This window comes from Euleptes europaea, chromosome 3 (assembly GCF_029931775.1).
Source record: "Euleptes europaea isolate rEulEur1 chromosome 3, rEulEur1.hap1, whole genome shotgun sequence".
NCBI classification, from domain to species: Eukaryota; Metazoa; Chordata; class Lepidosauria; order Squamata; family Sphaerodactylidae; genus Euleptes; species Euleptes europaea.
In genome coordinates, this window is record NC_079314.1 from 120,600,932 (window position 1) to 120,615,061 (window position 14,130).

General features: G+C 48.4%; 2 protein-coding genes across 2 annotated transcripts; both read right to left on the reverse strand.

The window, feature by feature from the left end:
* Positions 1 to 2,105: 2,105 nt before the first annotated feature.
* LOC130474334 (calmodulin-like) lies at positions 2,106 to 2,372 on the reverse strand. Its single transcript, XM_056845899.1, has one exon. It carries the CDS (start codon positions 2,356 to 2,358, stop codon positions 2,107 to 2,109), a length of 252 nt encoding a protein of 83 aa, XP_056701877.1. The 5' UTR covers positions 2,359 to 2,372; the 3' UTR covers position 2,106.
* Positions 2,373 to 7,936: 5,564 nt separating this feature from the next.
* LOC130474333 (calmodulin-A-like) lies at positions 7,937 to 8,422 on the reverse strand. Its single transcript, XM_056845898.1, has one exon. It carries the CDS (start codon positions 8,394 to 8,396, stop codon positions 7,947 to 7,949), a length of 450 nt encoding a protein of 149 aa, XP_056701876.1. The 5' UTR covers positions 8,397 to 8,422; the 3' UTR covers positions 7,937 to 7,946.
* Positions 8,423 to 14,130: the final 5,708 nt, after the last annotated feature.

The window sequence follows — 14,130 nt, forward strand, 5'->3', positions numbered from 1 at the left end:
TATAGTGGCAAAAAGGGACCTGGCAACCCTAGTGAGTAAAAGGTTAGGGACTGTCGTCTCTACTACTCTGTGTAGCTCATACTGCCTGTTGCTGTAGGTAGGATCCTGCTATGTAATTTTTGCATCAGCGTTATGTTAAGAGCCCCATGGCGCAGAGTGTAAAGCTGCAGTACTGCAGTCCAAGCTCTCCTCACGACCTGAGTTCGATCCCGACGGAAGTCGGTTTCAGGTAGCCGGCTCAAGGTTGGCTCAGCCTTCTATCCTTCCAAGGTTGGTAAAATGAGTACCTGGCCTGCTGAGGGTAAAGGGAAGATGACTAGAGAAGGCAATGGCAACCCACCCCATAAAGTCTGCCTAGCAAATGTTGTGATGTGTCGTCACCCAATGGGTCAGTAATGACGGGATGCTTGCACAAGGGACTACTGTTACCTTTTAATACTTATGCTTTTGTTCAGTTCTGTTTTCAGAGTTCTGCTTGGTTCCAGATTTCTACAGCTCTAAGCCTATTGCACTGTTTATGGGATGTCCCCTCCTGTATTGACTTACTCTGCGTAATCTGCCTTGAGTCCCAGTGAGAAAGGCGGACTATAAATAACGTCAATAAAAACCCAAATTGCACAGGTCTGAATCCAAACCTAAATGCCACGATCTCTCTTCCACCAAACTCTTAGCAGAGTAAACCTGCTTCCAACGCCGACGTTCTGGCCGCTAAGCGCAATGATGGTTGGCAAGAATTTGTCATACTTTAAAACGTAGTCAATGTTTTCCAGGAAGCCGCTAATCAGATCAACAATTTCAAGCATGTTAGGCAAACCTGCATTTAGATATTGGCTCTTTTGGAGGGGCTGAGGCCAGCCCTCACCCCAGTCCATATGGAGCTCTGCATAGATCTCTGCTGTTGGGAAGGTCTTTGAGAAGGAGGAGGAGGAAGAAGAAGAAGAAGAGTTGGTTTTTATGCCCCACTTTTCTCTACCTTTAAGGAGTCTCAAAGCAGCTTACAATCGCCTTCCCTTCCTCTCCCCACAACAGACAACTTGTGAGGTAGGTGGGGCTGAGAGAGTTCTGAGAGAACTGTGACTGGCCCAAGGTCACCCAGCGGGCTTCATGTGGAGGAGCGGGGAATCGAACCCGGTTCTCCCGATTAGAGTCCGTTACTCATGTGGAGGAGCGGGGAATCAAACCTGGCTCTCCAGATGCCAGTTAATTCCCCCAAAACTGTAAACCAAAGCAGAGGCAATGTGTCCAAGCCAAAAGTCAAAGAGACATTTGCGCCTCTATATTACATAGCTTTGATAATAAGAAGTTCCCAAGGAGAGACTGAGTTGGATCCTGCAGAACGTTTCTGGGGTGGTATTTTTCTTTTTGTGGAAGAGTTCTGTAGGATCAGATACTATATACATTGAATGAAATAGCACATGGTTTAGAAAATTTGCCTTTGTCTTTGTAACCCATTTTGTGCTCCCACCCTGGCCCACCCTTACATATGGAAATAAAAGGGTGTGTGGCAGGAGAGAGTAAGAGAGAGAGAGAGAGAGAGAGAGAGAGAGAGAGAGAGAGCGCACCAAGGAAAGAAATGTGTGAATACAGATGAACACACCCGTCTCACCACGCATGGTGTCAGAAGTGGGATAAGTCTTGTTTCTCTACGGCAAGTTTGGAAGCCTCTGCTTATCCCCGCTGTCACCACCCCACAGCAAAACAAATTATACATAAATAGCCTTGCTAAGATTTCTCTGGATTAGGTTTGCCAACCTCTAGGTGGGGCCTGGAGAACACCCAGAATTACCACTGATTTCCGGACTACAGAGCAATTCCCCTGGGAGAAAATGGCCAATTTGGAGGGTGGGACTCCACGGCATTATACTTCGCTGATGTACCTCTCCTCTCCAAACCCAGAGTTAATCCAGAGTTGGCAACCCTACTCTGGATGCTTCCCTTCTTCTCATCCCTCTGTTCTCTTCCCCACAGTCTGGATTCGAAGCCCCTTGGGGGCAGAGACCAGTTTGCTTCTCCTGTAAAGTCTACAAGGGCTTCACCTCGATGGTGTGGCATCAGTCATAAAAAGCAATATTAGTCTGTACCTTGGACAGAAGCTGTCTTGGGCCTTCACAGCTCCATCATCATCTTGAGGAACTCGTGGTAGTTCACTTTCCCGTTCCCATCCACATCAGCCTCCTTGACCATGATTTCCATCTTCTCATCCGTGAACTTCTCCCCGAGGTGGATCAAAACATGCTCGAGGGAGCGCATGACGGTCCCCAGCTCATCTGGAGTGACGCTCCCGTCGCCATCTTTGTCCAAGTGTGAGAAGGTCTCTTTGAATACGGCGAGTTGTTCTTCAGAGAGCCCGTGAGCCATGCTGCCTTCTCCGATCCCTCCCTCGCAGCAGCTCGCTTCTTCTTCAGCGCATCGCAGGCTCATCCTTGGCAAAACAGGAAAAGCTGGCATGCGGAGGGGAAGGGACAAATGCGCAGTCCACACCCTTTGTGACCTCAGGCAGGGATTTGGTTCCTTTGAGGAGAAACCGCTTGGAAGAAGAGACACCTTAACGTCAACTGGATTCTTGCAGGGCTGCTAGAAGTACTATCCATTCTCAGCATCTCCACAACCTCAAAAATGTATGACAGGCAGAGCTGTCCCCTAGGTTGTAGTGGTTAAGAGTGTGGTTTGGAGCGGTGGACTCTGATCTGGAGATCCTGGTTTGATTCTCCACTCCTCTACATGACCGGCGGATGGTAATCTGGTGAACCGGGTTCGATTCCCCACTCCTCCACATGAGCAGCTGACGCTAATCTGATGAACTGGGTTGGTTTCCTCACTCCTACATGTAAGGCCAGCTGGGTAACCTTAGAGGTCTCTTAGAGCATTCTCAGCCCCACCTACCTCACAGGGTGTCTGTTGTGGGGAGAGGAAGGGAAGGCCATTGTAAACCGGTTTGGTTCTTCCTTAAGTGATGGAAGAAAGTCAGCATATAAAAACAACTCTTCTTCTTCTTCTTGTAGCTTCTACCTCATCGTCTGTCTGATTTTGTGGCACTAAGACCTTGCTATATGCAACCCATTGCGGTTTTGTGTGATAAATGTGCAGTTTGTTCTGCAGCTTCCAGATATTGGCACAACACAACTAAACAGCTAGATTCGAGTCCAGTAGCACCTGAGAGACCAACAAGATTTTGGGGGTTTAAGCTTTCAAGAGTCAAAGATCCCATTGTCAGATACAAGTAGGAGTTCGCTATCTGATGAATGGAGCTTTGACTCTCGAAACCTTATAATAATACCAGAACGTGGGGTCATCTGCTGAAACTGGAGGGCGAGAGATTCAAAACAGATAAAAAGAAGTATTTCGTCACACAACGCATAGTTAAACTGTGGAACTCCCTGCCCCAGGATGTGGTGATGGCTGCCAACTTGGAGGGCTTTAAGAGGGGAGTGGACGTGTTCATGGAGGAGAGGGGTATTCATGGCTATTAGTTAGAATGGATACTAGTCATGATGCACCCCTATTCTCTCTAGTATCCTGCTGCAGTCATCTTGCTTGTGGCCTTCCTAGAGGCCCCTGTTTGGCCACTGTGTGAACAGACTGCTGGACTTGATGGACCTTGGTCTGATCCAGCAGGGCCTTTCTTATGTTCTTATACTCCCCAAATCTTGCTGGTCTCTAAGATGTTACCTGACTCGAATCTAGCTCTTCTACTGCAGACCAATATAGCTACCCCCTGGAACGACCTTGTACAAATTAAGGGCACTTTCTCAGCTCTCAAATGGTGGGATTTGAACACATGAACACATGAATAAGCTGCCTTATACTGAATCAGACCCTCGGTCCATCCAAGTTAGTATTGTCTACGCTGACCAGCAGCAGCTCTCCAGGGTCTCAGGCAGAGGTCTTTCACATCATCTACTTGCCTAGTCCCTTTAACTGGAGATGCCGGGGATTGAACCTGGTACCTTCTGCATGCCAAGCAGATGCTCTACCGCTGAGCCACAGCCCTCATGATGCTGGGGAAATGCGGTTCTTCCCACGTTCATTACTATGGCTGCTTCTTTATATGACAAGCAATTAACATTTCTGTTAACATTTCTTTTACATGATGCGCCAAACATGTATGGAATGTGGCACGCTCAAGATCTGGTGACAGTCGCTAGATTAGGCGGCCTTTGAAAAGGGAAGGGCACATTAATAGGGGTGACTCCAAATTATGGATATTAGCCATGATTGCTACCGGGAACCTTCAAGTCTCCTGGCCGGAAACATCTAAATATCAGGTGCTGTCATAGGGGTGGGATGTTCTGTCCAATTGAAAGCAAGATGCTGGGTGAGATCGATTGGTTTGTCTGAAACATTTTTCTCCCCTCTCTCCAAAACTCTTGCCCAAGGCCAGAAGGTCCTTTGAACACATGAAGGTGCCTTCTACTGAATCAGACAGCCAGTCCATCAAGGTCAGTATTGCCTACTCAGACTGGCAGCGGCTCTCCAGGGTCTCCAGCTGAGGTCTTTCCCATCGCCTACTGTCTAGTCCCTTTAACTGGAGATGCCAGGGATTGAACCTGGGACCTTCTGCATGCTGAGCAGAGGCTCTGCCACTGAGCCATGACCCCTCTCCATGGCTCTCCAGTGTCTCAGGCAGAGGTCTTTCACATCACCTACTTGCCTAGTCCCTTTATCTGGAGATGCGGGGGATTGAACCTGGGACCTTCTGAATGCCAAGCAGAGGCTCCGCCACTGAGCCACAGCCCCTTCCAAAGAGAGAACCACGGTTGAATGAATACACATGAAACTGCCTCATACTGAATCAGATGTCGGTCCATCAAAATCAGTATTGCGTATTCAGACTGGCGGGGGCTCTTTAGGGTCTCAGGCGGAGGCCTTTCACAAAGGGTTGCCAACCTCCAGTGGTGGCTGGAGATCTCTTGCTATTAGAACTGATCTCCAGCCAATAGAGATCAGTTCCCCTGGAGAAAATGGCCACTTTGGCAGTTGGACTCTATACCATTAAAGTCCCCCTCCCCTCCCCAAACCCCGTCCTCCTCAGGCTCCACCACAAAAACCTCCCACCAGTGGCAAAGAGAGACCTGGCAACCCTAACCACAGCACAAGGATCTTCCCTGATGGCAAGCCATTTTGTGGCTCCCGTGGCAGTCCGGTTGCCAACCTCTGGGTTCTAGCTGGAGATCTCCTGATATTACAACTGATCTCCAGCCGATAGAGATCAGTTCCCCTGGAGAAAATAGCCATCTGGCCCTTTTTTAAACTGGAGATACCAAGGATTGAACCTGGGACCTTCCGCATGCCGAACAGAGGCTCTTCAGTTGTGCCAAGCCCTGCCGTCATCTCAGCTATGAAGCCGCCTTATACCGCATCTGACCCTTGGTCCATCAAGGTCAAGATTGTCTGCTCACACTGGCAGCCGCACTCCTGGGTCTCAGGCAGAGGCCTTTCACATCACCTCTTACCTGATTCTTTTAACTGGAGATACCGGGGATTATACCTGGGACTTTCTGCATGCCGAGCAGATGCTCTGCCACTGTGCCACGGCCCCCTCCCTGAAGCTACGGCCCCTTTGACTTGATCCCACAGTCTCTTAGCTTGACGGGATGTGCCTGTGTCAAGGGCGAGGTGGAATGTGGTTCTGCAAGTGTCCCTGACCTCAGGGGAAAGGTCTCCTGCCTGGGCCATGGGTGACCTTTTGAAGTTTAATTGTGGAACTCCCTGCCCCAGGATGTGGTGAGGGCTGCCAACTTGGAAGGCTTTAAGAGGGAAGTGGACATGTTCATGGAGGAGAGGGCTATCCATGGCTGCTAGTACAAATGGATGCTCGTCATGATGCAGACCTATTTTCTCCAGGATCAGAGGAGCATACCTGTTATATGAGGTGTTTTGGAACACAGGCAGGATAAATGCTGCTGCAGTCGTCTTGCTTGTGGGCTTTCTAGCAGCACCTGCTTGGCCACTGTGTGAAGAGACTGATGGACATTATGGGCCTGGGTCTGATCCAGCAGGGCTTTTCTTATGTTCTTATGATCAATATGGCAATTGTTTGCAACTGGTTTTGCTTGTTTCACATGAAAATCCAGTTAGAAACGACTGCTGTAATGCATTGAGAGGACATTATCCAACGATGTGTGAAAATAGATCGTGTTACAAATTCAAAACAGATAAAAGGAAGTATTTCTTCACACAACACATAGTTATATTGTGCAATTCCCTGCCCCAGGAGGTGGTGATGGCTGCCAACTTGGAAGGCTTTAAGAGGGGAGTGGACAGGTTCGTGGAGGAGAGGGCTATCCATGGTTACTAGTCATGATGCACACCTATTCTCTCCAGGATCAGAGGAGCATGACTATTATATTAGGTGCTGGGGAACACAGGCGGGACAATGCTGCTGCAGTCGCCTTGCTTGTGGGCTTCCTAGAGGCACCTGGTTGGCCACTGTGTGAACAGACTGCTGGACTCGATGGGCCTGGGTCTGACCCAGCAGGGCTTTTCTTTTGTTCTTATGTACGTTTTGCCAGTTTGAATTATTCGACTCCTCCACATGAGCGGCTGACTCTAATCTGGCAAACCAGGTTGGTTTCCCCACTCCTCCACATGAAGCCAGCTGGGTGACCTTGGGCCAGTCACAGTTCTCTCTGAACTCTCTCAACCCCACCTGACTCACAAGGTGTCTGTTATGGGGAGAGGAATGGAATGATTGTAAACTGCTTTGAGACTCCTTAAAGGTAGAGAAAATCAAGGTATAAAAAACAACTCTTCTTTGTCTCCAAAAACAGGCAACCAATTCTAAGTAGGTGTAACCACAGTTACTCATCCGTTGTCTCTTATGACCTCAGAATCTCCCATGACTCCTTTCTCGTTCTCCACAGTCAAATTTTGGACTGCAAGTGCTTTGGGTCAACGAGGTGACTCCTTTTAAAAAATCTTATTTTGCAAAGCTCCACAGTCTATGAGAGCACAGCATACATAATCAGTAATAATTAAGGCCACTGTATTTAGTCAGATAATCAGTTCGAGCCATCTCCTATGGTCCACTAAAAACTTGCCTCCTGTTAATCCGGCTGTGGATTTTTTTAATTCATTTTTTGCATTGTTTTTAATGCAATATAAAATCAGTGGGTGGCAAGGATCGTCTTTCAAGATGGATTCACTCCTGGAAGAACAAGGGAGGAATGCCTCTTCTAAGAGGATGCCGCCTCTAAAAGGTAAAGGTAGTCCCCTGTGCAAGCACTGGGTAATTAGCTGACCCATGGGGGTGATGTCCCATCACGACGTTTACTAGGCAGACTGTGTTTACGGGGTGGTTTGCCATTGCCTTCCCCAGTAGGGTTGCCAGGTCCCTCTTTGCCACCGGCGGGAGGTTTTTGGGGTGGAGCCTGAGGAGGGTGGAGTTTGGGGAGGGGAGGGTCTTCAATGCCATTGAGTCCAATTGCCAAAGTGGCCATTTTCTCCAGGGGAACTGACCTCTTGTCAGCTGGAGATCAGTTGTAATAGCAGATCTCCAGCTAGTACCTGGAGGTTGGCAACCCTATTCCCCAGTCATCTACACCATGCCCCCAAAAAGCTTGCCCAGTTTTTTACTTAAATGCAAATTTACACAGATTTAATTGACCAACAACTCAATTGACTAAGGAAAATGCAACCACTGGAAAAGAAAGTCATGCCAGGAAAAGTTGAGGGCAGCAGAAAAAGAGGAAGACCCAACAAGAGGTGGATCAACTCAATAAAGGAAGCCATGGCCCTCAGTTTGCAAGATCTGAGCAACGTTGTCAAAGACAGGACATTTTGGAGGACTTTGATTCATAGGGTCACCATGAGTCGTAAGCAACTTGACGGCACTTAACATACAACACACAAACACACAAATGCAACCAATTCATTTTGTTAATCTGAGGAAAAGCCCTCCTATTTTTGAAATCCATACCTGGATGACGTAACCCCCGGAGAGTCCTTCACTTCTCCATCATCACCCGTACAAACTCTTCGTAGTTCACTTTCCCGTCCCCATCCATGTCCGCCTCCTTGATCATCTCGTCCACCTCTTCGTCCGTGAGCTTCTCCCCAAGGTTGGTCATGACATGCCGCAGCTCGGCTGCGCTGATGTACCCGTTCCCGTCCTTGTCGAACACCCGGAAGGCATCGCGGATTTCCTCTTCACCCGCCGACTCCCTTGTCCGCTTGGCCATCAGGGAGAGAAATTCCGGGAAGTCCACGGTGCCGCTGCCATTGGCATCGATATCGTTGATCATGGCCTGCAGTTCAGCCTCAGTCGGGTTGTGCCCGAGAGACCTCATGACGGTTCCCAGTTCCTTGGTGGTGATGGCCCCGTCGCCATCCTTGTCGAACAGAGAGAAGGCCTCCTTGAACTCTGCAAGCTGTTCCTCTGTAAGATGGCGAGCCATGTTTCTGCCTCTGATCTCTTGCACAGCCTCGTTCGACTCAAGAATTCCACAGGCTCGTCACCCCTGCCGAAACAGGAAAAACTGGCACGGGAAGGGAAAGGGTTGAAGGCCGCCAACCAACACCCTCTTCGTGGCCTAAGGCCTGAAGATGGCTCCTACCCCTTTTGTGATGAAAGAGGTGAGAGGATTAGACTTGCCATTGCAGGCTGGGTTCTTGTAGGGTTCCCAGAGGTAGAGAATGAATCATAGAGTTGGAAGGGACCACCAGGGTCATCTAGTCCAACCCCCTGTTCAAGAAGGAGAAGGGTTGGTTTTTATATGCCAGTTTACAATCGCCTTACAAACCGGCTTACAACACTTTCCCTTCCCCTCCCCACAACAGACACCCTGTGAGGTAGGTGGAGCTGAGAGAGCTGTGACTAACCCAAGGTCACTCAGATGGCTTCATGTGTAGGAGTGGGGAAACCAACTCGGTTTACCAGATTAGCCTCCGCCACTCCAAACCACCACTCTTAAGCGCTACACTACGCTGGCTCTCACAATGCAGGAAATTCACACCTACCTCCTCCCCACATCCCCAGTGATTCCTACTGCATGCCCAGAGGATGGCAACAAAAAAATGCCCCTCAAACAATGTGTAGCTCATTTGCAGCTCAAGAAATGGGTAGAAACATGGGTGATTTCATCATGCTCCATGTCTGGGTTTAGCGACGTGATGATGTGGTGCTGCAGAACATGTGGTTTCTTCATGCGACAAATGCACATTTGATGTTTTGTTCGTTGCACAGGATTCAGATGTCCTATTCTCCAGTTCTCAGCTCTCTTATTTTGCCATTGGGGGCGGGGTGGGGGGAGGAAATAATTTTTCCCAGCAGTTAATGTATGCATTGCTGTGGATAGTGTTTATCAATGGGAGGCTGTAACAAGTCTAATTTCCCCCCTGAGGGTACGCACACAGCCTCCTAAGATTCTCTGGGATCTGAGTGTATGTTAAGTGCCGTCAAGTCACTCCCGACTCATGGTGACCCTATGAATCAACGTCCTCCAGAACGGCCTGTCCTTAACAGCCTTGCTCAGGTCTTGCAAATTGAGGGCCGTGGCTTCCTTGATAGAGCCGACCCATCTGTTGTTGGGTCTTCCTCTTTTCCTGCTGCCTTCAACTTTTCCTAGCATTATTGCCTTTTCGAGTGGCTCTTGTTTTCTCATAATGTGACCAAAGTGCAATAGCCTCAGTTTAGTCATCTAGTCAAATTCAGGCTCGATTTGATCTATAACCTACTGGTTTGTTTTTTTGGCAGTCCACGGTATCCGTAACACTCTCCTCCAACACCAAATTTGATAGGAATCTACTTTCTTCCTTTCAGCTTTCTTTATTGTCCGGCTCTCACACCCATACATAGTAACAGGGAATACGATGGCATGAATTAACTTGATCTTGGTGGCCAGTGACACATCCTTACACCAGAATCTTTTCTAGCTCCTTCCTGGTTGCCCTTCCTAGTCTCGATCTCCTTCTGATTTCTTGGCTGCAGTCTCCCTTTTGGTTGATGATGGAGCCATGGAATAGGAAGTCTTGAACAATTCAATTTCCTCCTTGTCAACCTTAAAGTGGAATAATTCTCCTGTAGTCATTACTTTTGTCTTCTTGATGTTCAGCTGTAATCCTGCTTTGGCACTTTCTCTTTTAACTTTCAGCAGTAATCGTTTCAAGTTTTTGCCATTGACGTCTCTGGGATCTAGGGTTGTTTTAACCTAGAAACCTTCACTTCGGTTACCACGTGTTCTAAAGGTAACAAGTGTATAGGCTTTGGGTTCGCTGCTGTGAGGTAAGTCTATGCAGTGTGCAAGTAGTTTATGGAGATCACTGAGGCCGGTTTTGAACAGGAACAACAAAAATGATGAAAATGAGAAATATCACATAATAATAATCAAAGAATGGAAGTTGTTACACTGAATATATAGGTTTGCCAACCTCCAGGTACTAGCTGGAGATCTCCCGCTATTACAACTGATCTCCAGCTGATAGAGATTAGTTCGCCTGGAGAAAATGGCCACTTTGGCCATTGGACTCTATGGCATTGAAGTCCCTCCCCTCCCCAAACCCTGCCCTCCTCAGGCTCTGCCCCAAAAACCTCCTGCCGGTGACAAAGAGGGACCTGGCAACTCCCCCAAAATCTCCAGGTGTTTTTGGCAACCCACAGCTGGCAACCCTAACTAGGATACCGAAGAGCCTATTTACCACTACACCTAGCAACATGATTCCTTCTCCCATTGCCACACCTTGATGTAAACATCAGATAAAAAGGCTGCGGCCTGAGTTTGTGCAAGAGGCCCCCCATTGACAAAGAACATGTCTAATCGGTTCCCCCGGCGTCTCCCTTTTCTTCCAGGCTTTGTGCTGACTGCCCTGTGCTTGGAGCGGTTATGAAACAGTTCCTTGGCAGCTCCCCAGGGACAGGAGGAGGGCGAGGTGGAGAAAAAGAACCCGGAGCGCAAACAAATGCCGTCAGAGAGCCGCCAACGTTCCCCAGACTTGATAGGGAAGAATGGGGGAGCGCATTGCCACCTTCATGCACAGGCTGGGGAGCCAATAGCTGAATGCTTTAAAAAAACTAGCAAACTGGGTCAGGAGAGAAACTTTCCCTTCTGTAAGGTGGATTTGCTAAATAAAAGTGTGTGTGTTAGGTGGTGTCAAATCGCTTCTAGCTCTTGGTGACCCTATGAATCAATGTCCTCCAAAACGTCCTCTTGTTAACAGCCTTGCTCAGGTCTTGCAAATTGAGGGCCCGGGCTTCCTTTATAGTGTCAATCTATCTCTTGTTGGGTCTTCCTCTTTTCCTGCTGCTTTCAACTTTTCCTAGCATGGTGGTCTTTTCCAGTGACTCTTGTCTTCTCATAAAAGTGGGGCGATTCAATCCCTGGACAGTCTGAGGGCCCGAAACAAAATTTATAGCAATCGCACAAACATGGGGGGGGCATCTATGTTTTTCTGCCAGCAAGGCTAGACGGGGCATTTTGGGTCTGGTTTTGAAATACCAAAATCACCCCTTTTTGCCAATTAGCGTTCCCAACCTCCAGGTGGGGCCTGGAGATCTCCTGGAATTACAGCTGATCTCCAGATGACACATATCATTTCCCCTGGAGAAAGTGTCAGCTTTGGATGGTGGGCTGTATGGCACTGTGCCCTGCTGATGGCGTGGGTTCCAATCCCACCGCTGCCACCAATATATCACAATCCGTGAGTACCGAAAGTCTGTTTTCCAAAATGTTCGATTGGAGTTTTAATTTTTCTCCTTAGTCCCTTTACTTATTTTACCCCAGTAGTCCCTTTACTTATTTTACCAGCAGGACTAGACCAGGCAAATCTTCAGGAATTTCCAAATCCAGTTGGCAACCCTATGCCAATAACAGAAGGCAAAATCCAGCCTGGCATTCTCCTGCACAACTCCTACAGAAATGAACTGCACAAGAGCAGGTTCGTGCTGCCTATGTCAGATCTGTCCATCTCCCTGGGTGCCACCCTTAAGGACACCCAGTATCCAGCACCCAACAGTCACAGGGCAGATTTGGCCAGACTCAGAAATCTACCCTCCACATTGTGGGCCGTACATATCAGTTTGGCTTGTGCAGGGAAACTTCCTGTTGACAGCCAGCACGGCGGTGTCAACATGTAGGAGCAGCACGGGGAAGACCTTGGTTTGAATCCTCGCTCGTTCCCGAAGTTCATGGGTTGACTATCAGCTAGTCATTCTCCCTCAGCTGAACCTACCTCACAGGGCTGTTGTGAGGATAAAATGGAGGCGGGAAGAATCACATATGCCACTCTGTACTCCTTGCAGGGAGGGTAGGATAAAAATTGAATGAATGCACATGGGCAGGGGGGGGGGAGCAATGATCTTGGATGATTAGGGTTGCCAATCTCCAGTAGGTGGATGGAGATCTCCTGGGATTACAACTGATCTCCAGGCAAGATATCAGCTCCCCTGGAGAAAATGGCTGCTTTGGAGGGTGGAGTCGATGGCATTATACCCACTGAAGCCCCTCCCCTTTCCAAACCTTAGGCTCCACTTCCAAAATCTCCAGATATTTCCAACCCAGAACTGGCAACCTTACTGGGATGATCTGCAAACTCACCCAGATTTCACTATTAAGGTTACTAATAGAGAGCCAGTGTGGGGTGGTGGTTAAGAGCGGTGGTTTGGAGCAGTGGACTCTGATCTTGAGAACCGGGAGCGGGGAAACAAATCCAGTTCACCAGATTAGGCTCCACCACTCATGCGGAGGAGTGGGGAATCAAACCCGGTTCTCCAGATCAGAGTCCACCGCTCCAAACCACTACACCACGCTGGACTGGAGGAACCAACAGTAATGCAGAATTTCCTCCTCCTGAACACCAATGCCTCCTCCAAACAATACCTGCCTGCAGACACACCTGGCAAAACCATGAGGGCTAGAAACACTGGTTCTTTCTTTCCCCAAATGGCCGAGTTATCATTGAACAAATATGTTTTTAGAAAGCCTTGCATGAAAGCGTACACTCATTCATATTTAGCAGAAAGTTGAAAAAGAACCTTTTCACAGGGTAGACTTGCTGGTCTGCAATAGAACAGCTAGAGCCGAGTCCAGCAGCACCCTAGAGATCAGCACGATTTTTGGGTTGTAAGCTTTCAAGTCAAAGCTCCCTGCATCAGACATGACAAAGGGAGCGTCGACTCTCGAAAGCTTACACCTCATAAAATCTGGTTGGTCTCTAAGGTGCTACTGGACTCGAATCAAAGAGAATCTGTACTTTGATTTTGACGAACATCAGAGATGCAGACTTCTGGCGACTTGACATTTCCCACAGGGCCAAGTCTGATCCCTACCCGGCGAGAACCAAAGCTGTTTATGATTATCAAGAGTGGGGCAGGGGGATTCCCTTTATGGGGTCCACCGGCATGTTACATACGGTCTGAACATCTGACAGTTAGCTGTTCAGCAGCTGAGAATGATTAGGCTTCCATTATCCGTCGCCCCCATTCGTTATTGTACAATTTTTCCCTTGCCAGATGTTTGAAGAGGTACACAAGTCACAGCAAGATCGAAAACCCAGACGCTGCTTTGAAGCGAGAGCGCCGGGTGTGAATTTTAGGCAGGCGGGATTATGTTGTGAGCCCTATGCGCCGAGGACGCTTGAAAACAAAGAAATTCGGTCTGCTTCTGTTTCATCCTAGCATGGAAAGGTTTTGAGATTGGTGTTCCAGCAGTCCACATGTCTCTAGGGTGCTTGTGGGAGCGGCCTGCATAACTCAAGGGTTCAGTTAAATTAGGAGCTGCCCCCGAAACACTGCTCGACGTGGAACTCATGCAGGGTCGATTCTGCTCCTGGCTCAATGCTGATTTTTAAAATCTGACCTTTAAAATTACTATTCACGGTCTTGATGCAAGAGGAGAAAGTCAAACAAACTCCACCACCCCCCACTCGCCTGCTCCTCCGTTTGCTTAGCCATTACCAATAGTCGTTTGCCTAGCTAAGCCATGGCTGGGATTCTGCATGCTTCTTTCAGTGAATGCTTCGATGCGGGGGTGGAGCAAATACAAAAGGTCGCATTAAAGGGGCTCTTAAGAAATGCAAAGCAGGTAGGGTTCACAGTGATGTCTGGAATGATGGTCAGGTGTGAAGAAATCAAAAAAATATGTGGGGCACTTCAGCTTGGAACACGCTGATAATTACCAAGCATAAACAGCCAGTAAG